This window comes from Taudactylus pleione, unplaced genomic scaffold (genome assembly GCF_031769625.1).
Source record: "Taudactylus pleione unplaced genomic scaffold, aTauple2 ptg000729l, whole genome shotgun sequence".
Taxonomy (NCBI): domain Eukaryota; kingdom Metazoa; phylum Chordata; class Amphibia; order Anura; family Myobatrachidae; genus Taudactylus; species Taudactylus pleione.
Genome location: NW_028285131.1, coordinates 1,304,877 through 1,327,534, shown reverse-complemented (window position 1 = coordinate 1,327,534; position 22,658 = coordinate 1,304,877). Strand labels below are relative to the sequence as shown.

Genomic DNA, 22,658 nt, shown 5'->3' with positions numbered 1-22,658 from the left:
ATAGGAATTTGAGGTAATAGCAATGAACTCCGGGGACACTACTGGGTCGCCCTGGATCTGAGAGTCCTGAGACACTTTGTCATTGTGGGGCGATGTATCAACACATATTTGTGTAAGTCCTCAGAAAACTGCAGTTTTCGCCTCAGTTACGGCTCCCCCATTTCTGCCACGGCCCCTAAAATTGCCGCCATTTTTGATCGGCAAAGCAGTCCCCCTGTTGATCTGGAGGAATGTAAGACGTTAGTCAAAGCTTAGCTTTGTGGATACAATACACCAAATGTTGCACTTGCGCAGCCTGTTGAGCGGTCACGCACATGACATCTGCGACTCGGAAGTAAGGACTTTGGCAGGAGAGCAAGTTACCGGAGGAGCTGTCCCGGGAAGATCATATTAGTGCATTCCAGCAGGACGGGTTTATGTAGAGATCCGTGATAGGCTTCAATGATTGACAGCAATGGTCTTACCAATAGAGCGGATGGAGCTACAGCTACAGACATCCATTTCAAAATAGGCCCATTATCATGGCTGCATGACCATGAACAGTTAGCCACATCGTCAGCCATAAATCATAAATATTAAAATAGTTTTTATAGTTTTCTCACAAAATGGTGCAATTTATCTATATTTATGTATATAGGGAGACATTGAGGCGGATAGTGTAGAGGTGAACACACCCATGTGGCTCTGGCCACACCCACAAAGCAGTGGTCCCAGCTCCTCCCCTTCTCAGTATAGGCCCTTGAACATTTTCAGCCACAGGCCCATGTGGGCCTTGAACCGATCGTGGCCCTGGTCACATGATCATTTAGGGGCAGAGGGGTGAAGGCTGGCACACTTCCTGAAGAATGATGATGTCACAGGATGTTTCTCAGGTGCACTGTTAGTACATGGGATGTTCACAGTCCTTAATAGTCATTACAAGGTGACTACAGAAGAAATTATATCGCTGTAACCCAGTATATGTCACATGTTTTAGTTATATGTTGTTTTATTTTATTATCGGTGTAATGTGTATCAGGAAGTATTGCTATAATGAGACATAACCAGTATTTTAAATTTATTGTGTTTAAAGTTTTCTTTTTCTTCTTTTTTTATTTCAGATGCAAAAAGTTTGGCCGAAATGCTTATGAGGTAAGAAGAGCTTTCTATTTGCACCCTGTCCTTGGATGTGCTTTCTTTGTTGTCCCAGTTTCCTTCAATAAAACATGTTGTAACAAGTGCACATTTACTTGCAGCTAGACACTGTGAAATTTTAAATGGCTTGTTAAATTAATTCCACTTCCCTGAGGCTAGTGCAGGCGATACGGCAGGCTTAAAGCATCATGTAGTTTTGACCTCATTCGTGTAACTATTGTCAATTATTTCAATCCATTCTATGCGTTTCTGTGACATGTAATAATCTGGGAGGTGCACCGTGCACTTGCCGGCACCGGTACTATCCTCCTTGTTAGTCTGTATTAAGGCCTCTGTATGGCTTCGGAGGACGTTGTCACTTCTCACACAGAGGCTGCTGTTGTGATTTGCAGTGATGTCACCTCATATTTCTTGGGCTGTGTTGATCTCTGTTCCTTATAGTATATAATAATAGCTTAACGCACAGATAATCATTATGGATGCAATGCAGGGAAATCACCTTTGGGAAGTAACCATTGGTAGACAAATAATAATATGGCCCCTGCCTGTTTATTTAGACATGGGTTATTATTATTATTATTATTATTATTAATGAACGGCGAGCCCTTGGGCTGGTGAACATGAGCCGTGTTATTACTAATAATCGTCATGGTGGTGCTTGCGCTTTCCTTTGTTACGTTTTCACCAAGGATAAACAAAATTCTGTTTTCCAACACTGCGAGACGGAAAAATGATTGATAGGCCTATAGCTTTCTTCTAAACAGATGTCACATTGGTTTTCATAATGTATGATGCATTGAGGGCACTTACCATAAAAATCTATACTTACCTTCTCTGTGCCAGTGTGCCCACCGGTTTCTGTAGCTGCCCATCTGCCCTGACAGAGAGGCACTTCGGTTGGCCCTTCCAGACTAACCCAGCAGGAAGCACCTTTCACCCATGAAATTCACATTGCAATTGAGAAAGCCAGATCTCCCAAAGGGAATCGCCGATTCTCATACCAACACCGGAAGCCCGAAGGGAGGACATCCCGACAGCGGCTCAAAAGTATGCTAACCCTCTCCTGTCCATCCCTCCCCCCGTCCTCCAGGTGGTGCCTAAACCCCTCTTCCCGCACCCTAAACCTAACCCTCCAGGGGGGGTGCCTAGCCCTAAGTCCCCCCGGGAATACCTAAAACTCCCCCCCACGGCTGCAACCTAACTATACTTGGCTTACCTTGTTCGGGATGCCCGCCGCCGGGATTTTGCCGTGGGGCTAAAGATAGGTGTTGGCATTTTGACACCTATCTTTAGTTCTGGTCGGCCTTCCGCCGACAGGATTCTGACACCCGGCATTCTGGAAGGCGGTAATTTAACCGCATCCCCTCCCAAAGGCAATCTAGGTTCAGGAACTGGGGGTGGAGCTACTGGGGGTGGAGCTACAGAAAAACAATTATATATATATATATATCTACATTTATATATGGTATTTAGAAAAGGCTCTCAAAAGGGAAAATTAAATCATAGGTACAGACAGGTTCAGAGCCGGACGCTATTTGCGCTCGCTCGTTCAGAAAAAGGGGCCGGATATTTAAATTGAGCGCTCGCTCTTTGCGGTCTGTTGACGCCTCTATGTCTGAGCGAGCGAACGAAACATGCGCTCGCTATTTTGTAAAGATGCCACCTGGCCGCTCGCATCATACGTCATCTCCACTATTTATTAGATTAATCGAGTACATCGAAAGGCGTCTGAACTGCTCGCAGTGCTTGTGGTTGGATTTTCCTACCGCAATCACGCGAACAGTTCAGGCTAAGAGACAACCAAGTGACGTGGTCGATGACGCTGCTTTGTTAATTATGCACAACCTTAAAACGCCCGTTTTGACCGTTTGGCACGCCTGCGTTCGGATCTCCACTCCCCGTTTTCAAGCACCTTCCCCTGTTACCACCTACAAACGCCTCATCCTGTCACTCAAATTAGCAGGCTCTCGCTATTTTGCGAGCGCTCGATTTCCGACCGCACTGACTGGTTGGCGCATGCGCATTACGACCCATACGCATGCGCAGATGTGCGAACATCGCTCGGAGCGAACGAGCGGCTCTGAATCAGGCCCTGAGTTCCAGTTGGAAAATAGTCCTGTGCATCACTAAATACAGTGTGAACACAACTAAGTATCCAAACCGGCTGATGGGTTCCTTAATATTTCCTATAGTGTAAGAAGAAAATGAGGGAATACACCAGATTCAGTACATGTGTAGCTGTGTTTAGAATGATTAAGGGCCTAGAGAATAATAATCTAATGGTATTTATCAGTGACCTTCAGATTCAGCCCCCGTGGGGATGTCTTCTGTAACATTGAGCAAGATAATTGGAGGAGTTGTGTCACGGTGATTATTCTTACACTGCTTTTAGTCTTGACACCACTTTGCCAGTTATTATTTTAATAACAGACAAACGCTGTATATTTTTGTTTCAAAATGGTCCTGCCGCTGTACATCACCAGAAAGCAGCATTTATACAGGGGCACCACATGCCAGGCTAATAATGTGCTACAGGAAACCTAAAAATTTTACTAAAATTAGATAGTTTTGTTTCTTTCGTGTGACTTGGCCAGTGCCATATGTAACAGCAGTGTAGCTGATGCAGTCTTGTAAGTCGGACGCACATTGCTCAAGATGGAAAGGGGTGAAAAAAGTGTATATTATTCGCCTATATGAAGAGTAGTACGCATCTGGAGATACAGCTGCACCAGCGTGTGCTTGGGTTTGCTGCTCACCATCAGCATGCACTTAAATATGCCTTATTCAAGGTGCAAAAGATATGCCCCCCAAATGAGCACGTTTTCTCAATAGATCCAGGTCTTGACATGAAAACAGCCTCAGTGAGAGTGCCCCATTACAATAGGCGTATTTACCAAGGTGTGCCGTGCACATGGGCTTCTGGGTCCAGGGGGTCCCTGCACCCAGAGTATGCTTATCTTGTGCCGGCAAACAGATCCCTCCTCCTCTGTGGCGCCATCTTCCCAGTGACATCTTTTGTGCCGCGCAGTGTTCTCTTGTGCGCATGCTCCATCTTCCTGAATATCTCTGGGAATATGGCACCGCGGAGGAAGTGAGGACCTCATTCAGAGTCGGTCGAAGTGGCCACACAATCGTGCGCGAAAAGGGCCGTATATGCAAATGATTCCCTCGCAAGTTGCGTCCCTAAGTTCGGAACGGTAGTTGGCCGACCAAGGGGAGGGAGCGGTTGGAAGACAAAAAAATACGCCCCCTTCTCGTACGCATTGCACGTCATCTCCGTGCATATAAGGATTAATCGAGACCATCGGCAACCATCGAAACTGGTCGTAGAGCTTAAGGTTGACCATACCCTCTCTTAAGCTCTACGATCATGTCAGTGTAAAAACCTCCCATGTCACATGTGCCATGACGCTACTTTGTTAATTATGCACTCCCATAAACCGTATGCACTCCCACAAAACGCCATTCGCATAATGAGGCACGCCTGCGTTCGGATCTCCACTCCCCTGTTTTCAAGCACCTTCCCCTGTTACCACCCACAAACGCCTCATTCTGTCACTCAAACTACCGACCTGGCTGTGTTCAAGGAGAGAGAAATTTCTGATCGTAGCGGCTAGTTTACGCACGCGCATTGCAAACTGTACACATGCGCAGTATAGCGAACATCGGTGGCGTACGACCGTGCGGCAGCTTCGACCGACTCTGAATGAGGTCCTGAGTCCTTTAGGGACAAATTCAGTTCCAAACAGACTTCCTATTTCTCACAAAGTCCTGTTGTTAAATTAGGTCAGTACTTATCCTAGCTCTGGTAGGTGCAGAACACCCATCTTTATCATTTTTGGTCTGATTAAGTCAAAATAAAATCCTCCTTATCTGCAGCAACATTTTTCTACATCTTCTCCAGGAGTTTTTAAGAATATGCCACAATAGTGAGATCTAGGTGAAGGTATACATATATTGTCCTGTCTCTTTAACTGACGCGTTTCATCAGAGATCTCCTCTGTATTTTTTAGTGTGTGACATTTCAAACTAATTATATTAATGGCATATTTGTAAATTCACTTATTTGCTGGGTTGAATTATAAAAGACATAGGATCGGGAATACTATTTTTTTTTTCCAGGTCTGCAAATAAGTTCTAGATTTGGGCATCCTTAAAACCCCAACAATTGAAGTTCTGATTCTCCTCTTGTAACCGACTGAGACTGGGTAACGGCAGGAATCTCCAGCGAGTAGCAGAGACTTCCCCCTACAGAGACCATATTGGAAAATCCTTAGCTTTCAGCTCAATTATCTATTGACCAGAATATAACTCAGTTAAAGTTCCATGACACAGAAGCCAGAATTAGATTTAATCTTTGTGTTTGTGAAATCATTTAATTACCACCGGAGTGCGACAGTGACATGGACTACACTACACTAGTCCAGAGTTATTTAACATGCGGCCCTCCAGCTGTTGTGGAACTAGACAACCCAGCATTCCCTGCCACTGTTTTAGCATGACCTAATAGCAAAACTATGACAGGGCTTGCTGGGTTGTGTAGTTCTGCAGCAGCTGGACGGCTGAAAATCTAGTTTTAATTTTTTTTACCCAGCCCTTGTGTTATTGTGGGTGATTTATTTTTTTAGTGTCTGTGGGAGGCCAGCAGATGCCTAAGTGGTGTTTCTTCCTGTCGTTAAAACTCTGATATACACTTGAGGAAGCCGCATCGATAAACAGCCTTTTCTGTGTGTTCCGCATATGAGGCTGTCACACTGTCTGCTCTCTTTTTATGTTTCCAGCAAAAATACCCGGACTTCAGACACCTTGAACAAGCAGCAGACCCTGAGGATGCACATAGATATTCCCCGAGCACAGCTTCTTATAGAGGAGCGCGACACAATGGAAACCATCGGTATGTGCGACCCGTCTTCCCGTGCACAAGCCGGGAGCTTTCAAAAAATATCATTGCTGTGGATTTTTCCTTTTAATATTCATTTTCACCCTGTCCTGTGATTCGTTAAAAGATAAACTTCTTTTTTTTTTTGTTTCATTTTTACTACTAACATCTACCTCAAAGGAAATGGTATAGCAGGAATTCATAGCAGCCTAACCACATGCACAGTGCAGTGAGGACATGGAGGAAGCTGTGAAAGGTGATCCAGCTAAACCACCTGCAAATTCCGTGGTCCGCTCCTACTCGCGATATCCTATCTAAAACATGAGCCCGTATAAGTTTACCCGTGATGCACACGTGCTTCTCAGTAGGGACAAGGTCACTACGGTGGCCTTTTTAGGACAATCCTCATCCACGCCAGATGGTGACACACCTGCCGTTTCACCTTGGCTAAACAATGCCAGGTGGGTGACAGAGCAGAGACAGGGGAGGGACGGGGGATCTTGTACTTTCCCCACATGGCGCCATGTTTCAGCAGATGAGAGCTTCCATCTACCCTTTGTTCCCCTGTTACAAATGATGTAACCCCAATGTACATGTGGGCTCATTTTGCCTCTCTGTGCTCCAACTAATTAGTAGGAAAACTAACCTTAAAAGCACAAATCCACTTAAAGACATGAAAGCGACTGCGCGATTAGGACATTGTAATCGTGCAGTCGTTTGTCAGTCTGTGATGAGCCTGCACTGAACGAGCAGTCGTTCAGTGCAGGCTCGTCAGTCATCTGCAAATATTGCTGAACCTGACCTTATCGTCAGGTTGTCCAGCATGTTTACCCGTTGATAGATGTCTAAGCGACCGGCGGGAGCACGCATCGCTGGTCGTTTTAGACATTTTGTAAACGATTTGCAAACGATCATTGAACGATAACGATATCGTTATGGTTCAATCGCTCAATTTAATCGTCTAATGGATGTGTGCCTTCGTTGATTTTGCCCAGCGCAGGGGAACTGTCTCTGAACTGTAAAATTGTACATACTGTATTAATCCTCCAATCGTTAATGAAATGTTACGCAAATGAATATTATCTGCTGCCTTTGGGTAGAGTCAGTTTTATTTCTAACCTATCTAGTTGTTAGCTGAACATTTCAGCTATCTCATCAATTTTAAAAGCTGTTGCAAGGTCCTCCTTTCCCTGTTATCTGCTATATAATTGGCCAGGCACCCTGGGATACTTGGGAAGATGTATCAAACCTTGGAGAGGCATAAAGTACCAACCAATCAGCTCCTTCTTGCCATGTTACAGGCTGTGTTTAAAAAATGACATTTAGAAGCTGATTGGTTGGTGCTCTATCTTCATCTACTTTATCTCTCTCCAAGCTTTGAAACATCTCCCCCGCTGTAAGTAATTCACACTGCCACAGATCTCTATAAACAGTAGCTCTTAAGGCCTTGTACCTATTGGTGCTGCATCAGGAATTTTTCATTTACACCCGTAAAAACCTGATTTAAAAACTGATGGTTAGGTGTAATAAACCTCCTCTCAAACTGTTTAAAATAAACACTAATGACACACCAGTGGGTGCCGGGCCTAGAGGTGATGTCACTTTGAACACTAGTGTTTACACCAGACATTCTCTCGTGTAAATGGGGAATGCTCAGCCCCTGTCACAGCTTAATGATGATATTACATTAACTCAAAATGTTCTCTGAACTTTTAAGAAAAAGATGCTGGTAAAAATCAGAGCACGTGGACGGCCATAATAAAATAAAAGCTAGATCAGGGCCGGTATTCCTGGAAAACGTGGGTTTAAGTTTTACTCATGAGGGCACGATCTTCTCTCTCTCTCCATACGTAATATAGGACCATCACTGTTCAGCGGATCGGTGCCTGCGAAATCCTTCTGGAGCTTTGCTAAAAGCATCCCGTGCAACTTTGTGTTTTCTGTGGTAGAACCTTGTAAGAGGATTATTTGCTAATACGTAATAAAGTTGATCTGTTTCCATGGAGACGTTTGTTTTGGAAACAGAGTTTGAAGACCTCTTGCTGGGAAGAAATATTAATGATGAAATAGGTACAGCTGGGTTCTGATAGGTCGCGCCAAAGGGCCATTGGTCAAAGAGACTATTGCTTAATCTACTGCAGCAGGTTATAAAGACGCAGCAGCGATGTCATTCAGCTCCAATGTGATTTCTGGTGCTTATTCTCATCACTGTCATCCCTATGGAGTATATATTTTGGATGCTAGAGCCTAGAGTGCAGAATGTCACTAACCCCCGTCACCAGCCGCTGGCAGCTCTTGTATGCAGCATCACTTTAAGGCCGGGAGGTTAACGACTTCTACTTTAATTACAAAATAAGCTTTGTGTGACTGAGCAGGGGAAAGGGGTTACCCGGCCCCTGGTGATGACTTGGCGGTGCTACGATCCCTTGGCAGTAGATCAAACATAACCTGTAAGGGATTGTAAATGCAGATTTCAGGCACATACAGTACAGTCTGCTGCCTTGTTTGGGCAAAAAATGCTAAGAACAGAAGCGTGCAGGGTTCCTTCTGCTGGTGCGCAGATTACTTGTCAGGTAGAAGCCTTCATGGTTAAATGGAAAACTTCCAGCACATCTAAGTGAGAAATGCACTTACGCTGTTTTAAATACCACTGGATCATCTCAGGAAGAACGATGGTTTCTGTGTTCACAAATCTGCGCTGTGCCTTTATCCTCTGCCTGATCCCGAGCTCACCTGCTTTATTTCCTGTGATTATCCCTCTGACATCGGTGTCTATAGCAGATTACTCTCATGAATGAACAGGACTCCCTCCATGTTAGTAATTTGCTGAGTGACCTGCGCACATCAGCTTATTGAGTCTGTAAGGAGAACTTTTATTCCTGCATTATTTGTGGCCCCATCTAGCCTTTATACAGTAATAAAGATGTATATAAGAGATGGTGGCCACCCCTAGGGTCATTTATAAATATATTATAAAGAGAAACTTAGATGAGTGTCTAGAGAAAGGTGCAAGGCCGCAGCATGATTAGTCAGAGGATTATGCAATAATCATACTTTATACTGATATTTCTTCAAAGATGATGATACCGATATTCTCAGTTGTGTACTTCTGTGTAATAAGGGAGAGAACTCACTGTCACCGCTGCTCTGCTTTGCATGGCACATGGCATCCACACACCTAAGAGGGAGGCTGAGGGTAGCCCAGCAGCTCGTTGGGAAGGGCTATTGGTGTGTGACACATGGCTACGTCCCCAATGGGACCCGTATACCCCTTCCAAATGTTGGGAACTACAGATGTGTCCTGCTACATCTTTGCTGCGTACGCTGCAAATTGCGCCACGCATGACGCGAGGCGTGCACCCGCAAGTGGATATGCGCACTGCGTTCGCACACACGACTCCATAGGATGGCATGGTGCGATTGCAGTGTGCGCCATAGCATACCGTAGCATATGCTGCTGCGTGCGTACTTTTGTAGCGCGATTGGTATGGATGTAAGAGGACACATCTGTATGTTTACTCCTGGAGAAAACAGTAGTATACAGTATGTGCCTGGGGTACACTAGGGAGTATATTTACTAAAGTGCGAGTTTTTAGAAGTGGAGATTGCCCATAGCAACCAATCAGATTCTAGCTACTATCTTCTTGAAGGTGCTAGTTAAATGTTAAGTAGAATCTGATTGGTTTCTATAGGCAACATCTACATTTATAAAACTCTCACATTATTAAATATACCCCCAGGAGAGAACAGTATCATATGTGCGTGGGTTACAACAGGAGAGAACAGTAGCAGAGCTGTAGCTCGACTTTTTGGTGCCCTGTGCCAGAGAGAGCATTTTTTAAATAAGGACGTAATATGGTTGACCTGAAAAAAGGTCATGGCTTCATGAGTAAGGGCCAGGGAAGAGAAAGGAGAAGCTATGAGATGCTTGGGATAAAATGAGAGGAAGCTACAAGTGAGAATGATGATAAGCAGGAAAATTGACAGGCCCAAACAGCGTCCCCTGTCCTGTAGTGCACTGTGCCATATCACAGGTCGCACCACCCTAGTGACGGCCCTGAACAGTAGTATATGTGCCTGGGTTACACCAGGAGAGAACAGTAGTATATGTGCCTGGATTACACCAGGAGAGAACAGTAGTATATGTGCCTGGGTTACACCAGGAGAGAACAGTAGTATATGTGCCTGGGTTACACCAGGAGAGAACAGTAGTGTATGTGCCGGGGTTACACCAGGAGAGAACAGTAGTATATGCGCCTGGGTTACACCAGGATAGAACAGTAGCATATGTGTCTGGGTTACACCAGGAGAGAACAGTATCATATGTGCCTGGGTTACACCAGGATAGAACAGTAGTATATGTGCCTGGGTTACACCAGGAGAGAACAGTAGTATATGTGCCTGGATTACACCAGGAGAGAACAGTAGTGTATGTGCCGGGGTTACACCAGGAGAGAACAGTAGTGTATGTGCCTGGGTTACACCAGGATAGAACAGTAGTTTATGTGCCTGGGTTACACCAGGAGAGAACAGTAGTGTATGTGCCTGGGTTACACCAGGAGAGAACAGTAGTATATGTGCCTGGGTTACACCAGGAGAGAACAGTAGTATATGCGCCTGGGTTACACCAGGAGAGAACAGTAGTATATGTGGCTGGGTTACACCAGGAGAGAACAGTAGTATATGTGCCTGGGTTACACCAGGATAGAACAGTAGTATATGTGCCTGGGTTACACCAGGAGAGAGCAGTAGTATATGTGCCTGGGTTACACCAGGAGAGAACAGTAGCATATGTGTCTGGGTTACACCAGGAGAGAACAGTAGTATATGTGCCTGCGTTACACCAGGAGAGAACAGTAGCATATGTGTCTGGGTTACTCCAGGATAGAACAGTAGTATATGTGCCTGGGTTACACCAGGAGACAATAGTATATGCACCTGAGTTACACCAGGAGAGAACAGTAGTATATGTGCCTGGGTTACACCAGGAGAGAACAGTAGCATGTGTCTGGGTTACACCAGGAGAGAACAGTAGTATATGTGCCTGGGTTACACCAGGAGAGAACAGTAGCATATGTGTCTGGGTTACTCCAGGATAGAACAGTAGTATATGTGCCTGGGTTACACCAGGAGAGAATAGTATATGCACCTGAGTTACACAAGTAGAGAACAGTAGTATATGTGCCTGGGTTACACCAGGAGAGAACAGTAGTATATGCGCCTGGGTTACACCAGGAGAGAACAGTAGTATATGTGCCTGGGTTACACCAGGAGAGAACAGTAGTATATGCGCCTGGGTTACACCAGGAGAGAACAGTAGTATATGTGCCTGGGTTACACCAGGAGAGAACAGTAGTATATGTGCCTGGATTACACCAGGAGAGAACAGTAGTGTATGTGCCTGGGTTACACCAGGAGAGAACAGTAGTATATGTGTCTGGGTTACACCAGGAGAGAACAGTAGTATATGTGCCTGGGTTACACCAGGAGAGAACAGTAGTATATGTGCCTAGGTTACACCAGGAGAGAACAGTAGTGTATGTGCCTGGGTTACACCAGGAGAGAACAGTAGTATATGTGCCTGGGTTACACCAGGAGAGAACAGTAGTATATGTGCCTAGGTTACACCAGGAGAGAACAGTAGAGTATGTGCCTGGGTTACACCAGGAGAGAACAGTAGTATATGTGTCTGGGTTACACCAGGAGAGAACAGTAGTATATGTGCCTGGGTTACACCAGGAGAGAACAGTAGTATATGCGCCTGGGTTACACCAGGAGAGAACAGTAGTATATGTGCCTGGGTTACACCAGGAGAGAACAGTAGTATATGTGCCTGGGTTACACCAGGAGAGAACAGTAGTGTATGTGCCTGGGTTACACCAGGAGAGAACAGTAGTATATGTGTCTGGGTTACACCAGGAGAGAACAGTAGTATATGCGCCTGGGTTACACCAGGAGATAACAGTAGTATATGTGGCTGGGTTACACCAGGAGAGAACAGTAGTATATGTGTATATGTGCCTGGGTTACACCAGGAGAGAACAGTAGTATATGTGCCTAGGTTACACCAGGAGAGAACAGTAGTGTATGTGCCCGGGTTTCACCAGGAGAGAACAGTAGTGTATGTGCCTGGGTTTCACCAGGAGAGAACAGTAGTGTATGTGCCTGGGTTTCACCAGGAGAGAACAGTAGTGTATGTGCTTGGGTTACACCAGGAGAGAACAGTAGTATATGTGCCTGGGTTACACCAGGAGAGAACAGTAGTATATGTGCCTGGGTTACACCAGGAGAGAACAGTAGTGTATGTGCCTGGGTTACACCAGGAGAGAACAGTAGTATATGTGTCTGGGTTACACCAGGAGAGAACAGTAGTATATGCGCCTGGGTTACACCAGGAGATAACAGTAGTATATGTGGCTGGGTTACACCAGGAGAGAACAGTAGTATATGTGTATATGTGCCTGGGTTACACCAGGAGAGAACAGTAGTATATGTGCCTAGGTTACACCAGGAGAGAACAGTAGTGTATGTGCCTGGGTTTCACCAGGAGAGAACAGTAGTGTATGTGCCTGGGTTACACCAGGAGAGAACAGTAGTGTATGTGCCTGGGTTACACCAGGAGAGAACAGTAGTATATGTGACTGGGTTACACCAGGAGAGAACAGTAGTATATGTGCCTGGGTTACACCAGGAGAGAACAGTAGTATATGTGCCTAGGTTACGCCAGGAGAGAACAGTAGTGTATGTGCCTGGGTTATACCAGGAGAGAACAGTAGCATATGTGTCTGGGTTACACCAGGAGAGAACAGTATCATATGTGCCTGGGTTACACCAGGATAGAACAGTAGTGTATGTGCCTGGGTTACACCAGGAGAGAACAGTAGTATATGTGCCTGGATTACACCAGGAGAGAACAGTAGTGTATGTGCCGGGGTTACACCAGGAGAGAACAGTAGTATATGCGCCTGGGTTACACCAGGAGAGAACAGTAGTATATGTGTCTGGGTTACACCAGGAGAGAACAGTAGTATATGTGCCTGGGTTACACCAGGAGAGAACAGTAGTACATGTGCCTGGGTTACACCAGGATAGAACAGTAGTATATGTGCCTGGGTTACACCAGGAGAGAACAGTAGCATATGTGCCGGGGTTACACCAGGATAGAACAGTAGTATATGTGCCTGGGTTACACCAGGAGAGAACAGTAGCATATGTGTCTGGGTTACACCAGGAGAGAACAGTAGTATATGTGCCTGCGTTACACCAGGAGAGAACAGTAGTATATGTGCCAGGGTTACACCAGGAGAGAACAGTAGCATATGTGTCTGGGTTACACCAGGAGAGAACAGTAGTATATGTGCCTGCGTTACACCAGGAGAGAACAGTAGTATATGTGCCTGCGTTACACCAGGAGAGAACAGTAGTATATGTGTCTGGGTTACACCAGGAGAGAACAGTAGTATATGTGCCTGGGTTACACCAGGAGAGAACAGTAGTACATGTGCCTGAGTTACACCAGGAGAGAACAGTAGTATATGTGCCTGGGTTACACCAGGAGCGTACAGTAGTATATGTGCCTGGGTTACACGAGGAGAGAACAGTAGTATATGTGCCTGGGTTACACCAGGAGAGAACAGTAGTATATGTGCCTGGGTTACACCAGGAGAGAACAGTAGTATATGTGCCTGGGTTACACCAGGAGAGAACAGTAGTATATGTGCCTGGGTTACACCAGGAGAGAACAGTAGTATATGTGCCTGGGGTACACTAGGAGAGAACAGTAGTATATGTGCCTGGGTTACACCAGGAGAGAACAGTAGTATATGTGCCTGGGGTACACTAGGAGAGAACAGTAGTATATGTGCCTGGGTTACACCAGGAGAGAACAGTAGTATATGTGCCTGGGTTACACCAGGAGAGAACAGTAGTATATGTGCCTGGGTTACACCAGGAGAGAACAGTAGTATATGCGCCGGGGTTACACCAGGAGAGAACAGTAGTGTATGCGCCGGGGTTACACCAGGAGAGAACAGTAGTATATGTGCCTGCGTTACACCAGGAGAGAACAGTAGTATATGTGCCTGCGTTACACCAGGAGAGAACAGTAGTATATGTGTCTGGGTTACACCAGGAGAGAACAGTAGTATATGTGCCTGGGTTACACCAGGAGAGAACAGTAGTACATGTGCCTGAGTTACACCAGGAGAGAACAGTAGTATATGTGCCTGGGTTACACCAGGAGCGTACAGTAGTATATGTGCCTGGGTTACACCAGGAGAGAACAGTAGTATATGTGCCTGGGTTACACCAGGAGAGAACAGTAGTATATGTGCCTGGGTTACACCAGGAGAGAACAGTAGTATATGTGCCTGGGTTACACCAGGAGAGAACAGTAGTATATGTGCCTGGGTTACACCAGGAGAGAACAGTAGTATATGTGCCTGGGTTACACCAGGAGAGAACAGTAGTATATGTGCCTGGGGTACACTAGGAGAGAACAGTAGTATATGTGCCTGGGTTACACCAGGAGAGAACAGTAGTATATGTGCCTGGGGTACACTAGGAGAGAACAGTAGTATATGTGCCTGGGTTACACCAGGAGAGAACAGTAGTATATGTGCCTGGGTTACACCAGGAGAGAACAGTAGTATATGTGTCTGGGTTACACCAGGAGAGAACAGTAGTATATGTGCCTAGGTTACACCAGGAGAGAACAGTAGTGTATGTGCCTGGGTTATACCAGGAGAGAACAGTAGCGTATGTGTCTGGGTTACACCAGGAGAGAACAGTATCATATGTGCCTGGGTTACACCAGGATAGAACAGTAGTATATGTGCCTGGGTTACACCAGGAGAGAACAGTAGTATATGTGCCTGGATTACACCAGGAGAGAACAGTAGTGTATGCGCCGGGGTTACACCAGGAGAGAACAGTAGTGTATGCGCCGGGGTTACACCAGGAGAGAACAGTAGCATATGCGCCGGGGTTACACCAGGAGCGTACAGTAGTATATGTGCCTGGGTTACACCAGGAGAGAACAGTAGTATATGTGCCTGGGTTACACCAGGAGAGAACAGTAGTATATGTGCCTGGGTTACACCAGGAGAGAACAGTAGTATATGTGCCTGGGTTACACCAGGAGAGAACAGTAGTATATGTGCCTGGGTTACACCAGGAGAGAACAGTAGTATATGTGCCTGGGTTACACCAGGAGAGAACAGTAGTATATGTGCCTGGGGTACACTAGGAGAGAACAGTAGTATATGTGCCTGGGTTACACCAGGAGAGAACAGTAGTATATGTGCCTGGGGTACACTAGGAGAGAACAGTAGTATATGTGCCTGGGTTACACCAGGAGAGAACAGTAGTATATGTGCCTGGGTTACACCAGGAGAGAACAGTAGTATATGTGTCTGGGTTACACCAGGAGAGAACAGTAGTATATGTGCCTAGGTTACACCAGGAGAGAACAGTAGTGTATGTGCCTGGGTTATACCAGGAGAGAACAGTAGCGTATGTGTCTGGGTTACACCAGGAGAGAACAGTATCATATGTGCCTGGGTTACACCAGGATAGAACAGTAGTATATGTGCCTGGGTTACACCAGGAGAGAACAGTAGTATATGTGCCTGGATTACACCAGGAGAGAACAGTAGTGTATGCGCCGGGGTTACACCAGGAGAGAACAGTAGTGTATGCGCCGGGGTTACACCAGGAGAGAACAGTAGTGTATGCGCCGGGGTTACACCAGGATAGAACAGTAGTATATGTGCCTGGGTTACACCAGGAGAGAACAGTAGTATATGTGCCTGGATTACACCAGGAGAGAACAGTAGTGTATGCGCCGGGGTTACACCAGGAGAGAACAGTAGTGTATGCGCCGGGGTTACACCAGGAGAGAACAGTAGTGTATGCGCCGGGGTTACACCAGGAGAGAACAGTAGTATATGTGCCTGGGTTACACCAGGAGAGAACAGTAGCATATGCGCCGGGGTTACACCAGGAGAGAACAGTAGCATATGCGCCGGGGTTACACCAGGAGAGAACAGTAGTATATGTGCCTGGGTTACACCAGGAGAGAACAGTAGTATATGTGCCTGGGTTACACCAGGATAGAACAGTATCATATGTGCCTGGGTTATACCAGGAGAGAACAGTAGTGTATGTACCTGAGTTACACCAGGAGAGAACAGTAGTATATGTGCCTGCGTTACACCAGGAGAGAACAGTAGCATATGTGTCTGGGTTACTCCAGGATAGAACAGTAGTATATGTGCCTGGGTTACACCAGGAGACAATAGTATATGCACCTGAGTTACACCAGGATAGAACAGTAGTATATGTGCCTGCGTTACACCAGGAGAGAACAGTAGCATATGTGTCTGGGTTACTCCAGGATAGAACAGTAGTATATGTGCCTGGGTTACACCAGGAGACAATAGTATATGCACCTGAGTTACACCAGGATAGAACAGTAGCATATGTGTCTGGGTTACACCAGGAGAGAACAGTATCATATGCGCCTGGGTTACACCAGGATAGAACAGTAGTATATGTGCCTGGGTTACACCAGGAGAGAGCAGTAGTATATGTGCCTGGGTTACACCAGGAGAGAACAGTAGCATATGTGTCTGGGTTACACCAGGAGAGAACAGTAGTATATGTGCCTGCGTTACACCAGGATAGAACAGTATCATATGTGCCTGGGTTATACCAGGAGAGAACAGTAGTGTATGTACCTGAGTTACACCAGGAGAGAACAGTAGTATATGTGCCTGCGTTACACCAGGAGAGAACAGTAGCATATGTGTCTGGGTTACTCCAGGATAGAACAGTAGTATATGTGCCTGGGTTACACCAGGAGACAATAGTATATGCACCTGAGTTACACCAGGATAGAACAGTAGCATATGTGTCTGGGTTACACCAGGAGAGAACAGTATCATATGCGCCTGGGTTACACCAGGAGAGAACAGTAGCATATGCGCCTGGGTTACACCAGGAGAGAACAGTAGTATATGTGCCTGGGTTACACCAGGAGAGAACAGTAGTATATGTGTCTGGGTTACACCAGGAGAGAACAGTAGTATATGTGCCTGGGTTACACCAGGAGAGAACAGTAGTATATGTGCCTGGGTTACACCAGGAGAGAACAGTAGTATATGTGCCTGGGGTACACTAGGAGAGAACAGTAGTATATGTGCCTGGGTTACACCAGGAGAGAACAGTAGTATATGTGCCTGGATTACACCAGGAGAGAACAGTAGTATATGTGCCTGGGTTACACCAGGAGAGAACAGTAGTATATGTGCCTGGATTACACCAGGAGAGAACAGTAGTATATGCGCCTGGGTTACACCAGGAGAGAACAGTAGCATATGTGCCTGGGTTACACCAGGAGAGAACAGTAGCATATGTGTCTGGGTTACTCCAGGATAGAACAGTAGTATATGTGCCTGGGTTACACCAGGAGACAATAGTATATGCACCTGAGTTACACCAGGATAGAACAGTAGCATATGTGTCTGGGTTACACCAGGAGAGAACAGTATCATATGCGCCTGGGTTACACCAGGATAGAACAGTAGTATATGTGCCTGGGTTACACCAGGAGAGAGCAGTAGTATATGTGCCTGGGTTACACCAGGAGAGAACAGTAGCATATGTGTCTGGGTTACACCAGGAGAGAACAGTAGTATATGTGCCTGCGTTACACCAGGATAGAACAGTATCATATGTGCCTGGGTTATACCAGGAGAGAACAGTAGTGTATGTACCTGAGTTACACCAGGAGAGAACAGTAGTATATGTGCCTGCGTTACACCAGGAGAGAACAGTAGCATATGTGTCTGGGTTACTCCAGGATAGAACAGTAGTATATGTGCCTGGGTTACACCAGGAGACAATAGTATATGCACCTGAGTTACACCAGGATAGAACAGTAGCATATGTGTCTGGGTTACACCAGGAGAGAACAGTATCATATGCGCCTGGGTTACACCAGGAGAGAACAGTAGCATATGCGCCTGGGTTACACCAGGAGAGAACAGTAGTATATGTGCCTGGGTTACACCAGGAGAGAACAGTAGTATATGTGTCTGGGTTACACCAGGAGAGAACAGTAGTATATGTGCCTGGGTTACACCAGGAGAGAACAGTAGTATATGTGCCTGGGTTACACCAGGAGAGAACAGTAGTATATGTGCCTGGGGTACACTAGGAGAGAACAGTAGTATATGTGCCTGGGTTACACCAGGAGAGAACAGTAGTATATGTGCCTGGATTACACCAGGAGAGAACAGTAGTATATGTGCCTGGGTTACACCAGGAGAGAACAGTAGTATATGTGCCTGGATTACACCAGGAGAGAACAGTAGTATATGCGCCTGGGTTACACCAGGAGAGAACAGTAGCATATGTGCCTGGGTTACACCAGGATAGAACAGTAGTATATGTGCCTGGGTTACACCAGGAGAGAGCAGTAGTATATGTGCCTGGGTTACACCAGGAGAGAACAGTAGCATATGTGTCTGGGTTACACCAGGAGAGAACAGTAGTATATGTGCCTGCGTTACACCAGGATAGAACAGTATCATATGTGCCTGGGTTATACCAGGAGAGAACAGTAGTGTATGTACCTGAGTTACACCAGGAGAGAACAGTAGTATATGTGCCTGCGTTACACCAGGAGAGAACAGTAGCATATGTGTCTGGGTTACTCCAGGATAGAACAGTAGTATATGTGCCTGGGTTACACCAGGAGACAATAGTATATGCACCTGAGTTACACCAGGATAGAACAGTAGCATATGTGTCTGGGTTACACCAGGAGAGAACAGTATCATATGCGCCTGGGTTACACCAGGAGAGAACAGTAGCATATGCGCCTGGGTTACACCAGGAGAGAACAGTAGTATATGTGCCTGGGTTACACCAGGAGAGAACAGTAGTATATGTGTCTGGGTTACACCAGGAGAGAACAGTAGTATATGTGCCTGGGTTACACCAGGAGAGAACAGTAGTATATGTGCCTGGGTTACACCAGGAGAGAACAGTAGTATATGTGCCTGGGGTACACTAGGAGAGAACAGTAGTATATGTGCCTGGGGTACACCAGGAGAGAACAGTAGTATATGTGCCTGGGTTACACCAGGAGAGAACAGTAGTATATGTGCCTGGGTTACACCAGGAGAGAACAGTAGTATATGTGCCTGGGTTACACCAGGAGAGAACAGTAGTATATGTGCCTGGGGTACACTAGGAGAGAACAGTAGTATATGTGCCTGGGTTACACCAGGAGAGAACAGTAGTATATGTGCCTGGATTACACCAGGAGAGAACAGTAGTATATGTGCCTGGGTTACACCAGGAGAGAACAGTAGTATATGTGCCTGGATTACACCAGGAGAGAACAGTAGTATATGCGCCTGGGTTACACCAGGAGAGAACAGTAGTATATGTGCCTGGGTTACACCAGGAGAGAACAGTAGTATATGTGTCTGGGTTACACCAGGAGAGAACAGTAGTATATGCGCCTGGGTTACACCAGGAGAGAACAGTAGTATATGTGCCTGGGTTACACCAGGAGAGAACAGTAGTATATGTGCCTGGGTTACACCAGGAGAGAACAGTAGTATATGTGCCTGGATTACACCAGGAGAGAACAGTAGTATATGCGCCTGGGTTACACCAGGAGAGAACAGTAGCATATGTGCCTGGGTTACACCAGGATAGAACAGTAGTATATGTGCCTGGGTTACACCAGGAGAGAGCAGTAGTATATGTGCCTGGGTTACACCAGGAGAGAACAGTAGCATATGTGTCTGGGTTACACCAGGAGAGAACAGTAGTATATGTGCCTGCGTTACACCAGGATAGAACAGTATCATATGTGCCTGGGTTATACCAGGAGAGAACAGTAGTGTATGTACCTGAGTTACACCAGGAGAGAACAGTAGTATATGTGCCTGCGTTACACCAGGAGAGAACAGTAGCATATGTGTCTGGGTTACTCCAGGATAGAACAGTAGTATATGTGCCTGGGTTACACCAGGAGACAATAGTATATGCACCTGAGTTACACCAGGATAGAACAGTAGCATATGTGTCTGGGTTACACCAGGAGAGAACAGTATCATATGCGCCTGGGTTACACCAGGAGAGAACAGTAGCATATGCGCCTGGGTTACACCAGGAGAGAACAGTAGTATATGTGCCTGGGTTACACCAGGAGAGAACAGTAGTATATGTGTCTGGGTTACACCAGGAGAGAACAGTAGTATATGTGCCTGGGTTACACCAGGAGAGAACAGTAGTATATGTGCCTGGGTTACACCAGGAGAGAACAGTAGTATATGTGCCTGGGGTACACTAGGAGAGAACAGTAGTATATGTGCCTGGGGTACACCAGGAGAGAACAGTAGTATATGTGCCTGGGTTACACCAGGAGAGAACAGTAGTATATGTGCCTGGGTTACACCAGGAGAGAACAGTAGTATATGTGCCTGGGTTACACCAGGAGAGAACAGTAGTATATGTGCCTGGGGTACACTAGGAGAGAACAGTAGTATATGTGCCTGGGTTACACCAGGAGAGAACAGTAGTATATGTGCCTGGATTACACCAGGAGAGAACAGTAGTATATGTGCCTGGGTTACACCAGGAGAGAACAGTAGTATATGTGCCTGGATTACACCAGGAGAGAACAGTAGTATATGCGCCTGGGTTACACCAGGAGAGAACAGTAGTATATGTGCCTGGGTTACACCAGGAGAGAACAGTAGTATATGTGTCTGGGTTACACCAGGAGAGAACAGTAGTATATGCGCCTGGGTTACACCAGGAGAGAACAGTAGTATATGTGCCTGGGTTACACCAGGAGAGAACAGTAGTATATGTGTCTGGGTTACACCAGGAGAGAACAGTAGTATATGTGCCTGGGTTACACCAGGAGAGAACAGTAGTATATGTGCCTGGGTTACACCAGGAGAGAACAGTAGTATATGTGCCTGGGGTACACTAGGAGAGAACAGTAGTATATGTGCCTGGGTTACACCAGGAGAGAACAGTAGTATATGTGCCTGGATTACACCAGGAGAGAACAGTAGTATATGTGCCTGGGTTACACCAGGAGAGAACAGTAGTATATGTGCCTGGATTACACCAGGAGAGAACAGTAGTATATGCGCCTGGGTTACACCAGGAGAGAACAGTAGCATATGTGCCTGGGTTACACCAGGAGAGAACAGTAGCATATGTGTCTGGGTTACTCCAGGATAGAACAGTAGTATATGTGCCTGGGTTACACCAGGAGACAATAGTATATGCACCTGAGTTACACCAGGATAGAACAGTAGCATATGTGTCTGGGTTACACCAGGAGAGAACAGTATCATATGCGCCTGGGTTACACCAGGATAGAACAGTAGTATATGTGCCTGGGTTACACCAGGAGAGAGCAGTAGTATATGTGCCTGGGTTACACCAGGAGAGAACAGTAGCATATGTGTCTGGGTTACACCAGGAGAGAACAGTAGTATATGTGCCTGCGTTACACCAGGATAGAACAGTATCATATGTGCCTGGGTTATACCAGGAGAGAACAGTAGTGTATGTACCTGAGTTACACCAGGAGAGAACAGTAGTATATGTGCCTGCGTTACACCAGGAGAGAACAGTAGCATATGTGTCTGGGTTACTCCAGGATAGAACAGTAGTATATGTGCCTGGGTTACACCAGGAGACAATAGTATATGCACCTGAGTTACACCAGGATAGAACAGTAGCATATGTGTCTGGGTTACACCAGGAGAGAACAGTATCATATGCGCCTGGGTTACACCAGGAGAGAACAGTAGCATATGCGCCTGGGTTACACCAGGAGAGAACAGTAGTATATGTGCCTGGGTTACACCAGGAGAGAACAGTAGTATATGTGTCTGGGTTACACCAGGAGAGAACAGTAGTATATGTGCCTGGGTTACACCAGGAGAGAACAGTAGTATATGTGCCTGGGTTACACCAGGAGAGAACAGTAGTATATGTGCCTGGGGTACACTAGGAGAGAACAGTAGTATATGTGCCTGGGTTACACCAGGAGAGAACAGTAGTATATGTGCCTGGATTACACCAGGAGAGAACAGTAGTATATGTGCCTGGGTTACACCAGGAGAGAACAGTAGTATATGTGCCTGGATTACACCAGGAGAGAACAGTAGTATATGCGCCTGGGTTACACCAGGAGAGAACAGTAGCATATGTGCCTGGGTTACACCAGGATAGAACAGTAGTATATGTGCCTGGGTTACACCAGGAGAGAGCAGTAGTATATGTGCCTGGGTTACACCAGGATAGAACAGTAGTATATGTGCCTGGGGTACACTAGGAGAGAACAGTAGTATATGTGCCTGGGGTACACCAGGAGAGAACAGTAGTATATGTGCCTGGGTTACACCAGGAGAGAACAGTAGTATATGTGCCTGGGTTACACCAGGAGAGAACAGTAGTATATGTGCCTGGGTTACACCAGGAGAGAACAGTAGTATATGTGCCTGGGTTACACCAGGAGAGAACAGTAGTATATGTGCCTGGGTTACACCAGGAGAGAACAGTAGTATATGTGCCTGGGTTACACCAGGAGAGAACA

General features: G+C 46.1%; 1 protein-coding gene across 1 annotated transcript in view; it reads left to right on the top strand.

The window, feature by feature from the left end:
- Positions 1-22,658, top strand: part of DSCAM (DS cell adhesion molecule) — a 95,033-nt gene that overhangs the window by 2,468 nt on the left and 69,907 nt on the right. The window contains exons 2-3 of the mRNA XM_088456952.1: positions 1,101-1,131; positions 5,916-6,028. Of these exons, the coding sequence (XP_088313078.1) occupies positions 1,101-1,131; positions 5,916-6,028 (144 nt within the window). The remainder of the gene's footprint in view (positions 1-1,100; positions 1,132-5,915; positions 6,029-22,658) is intronic.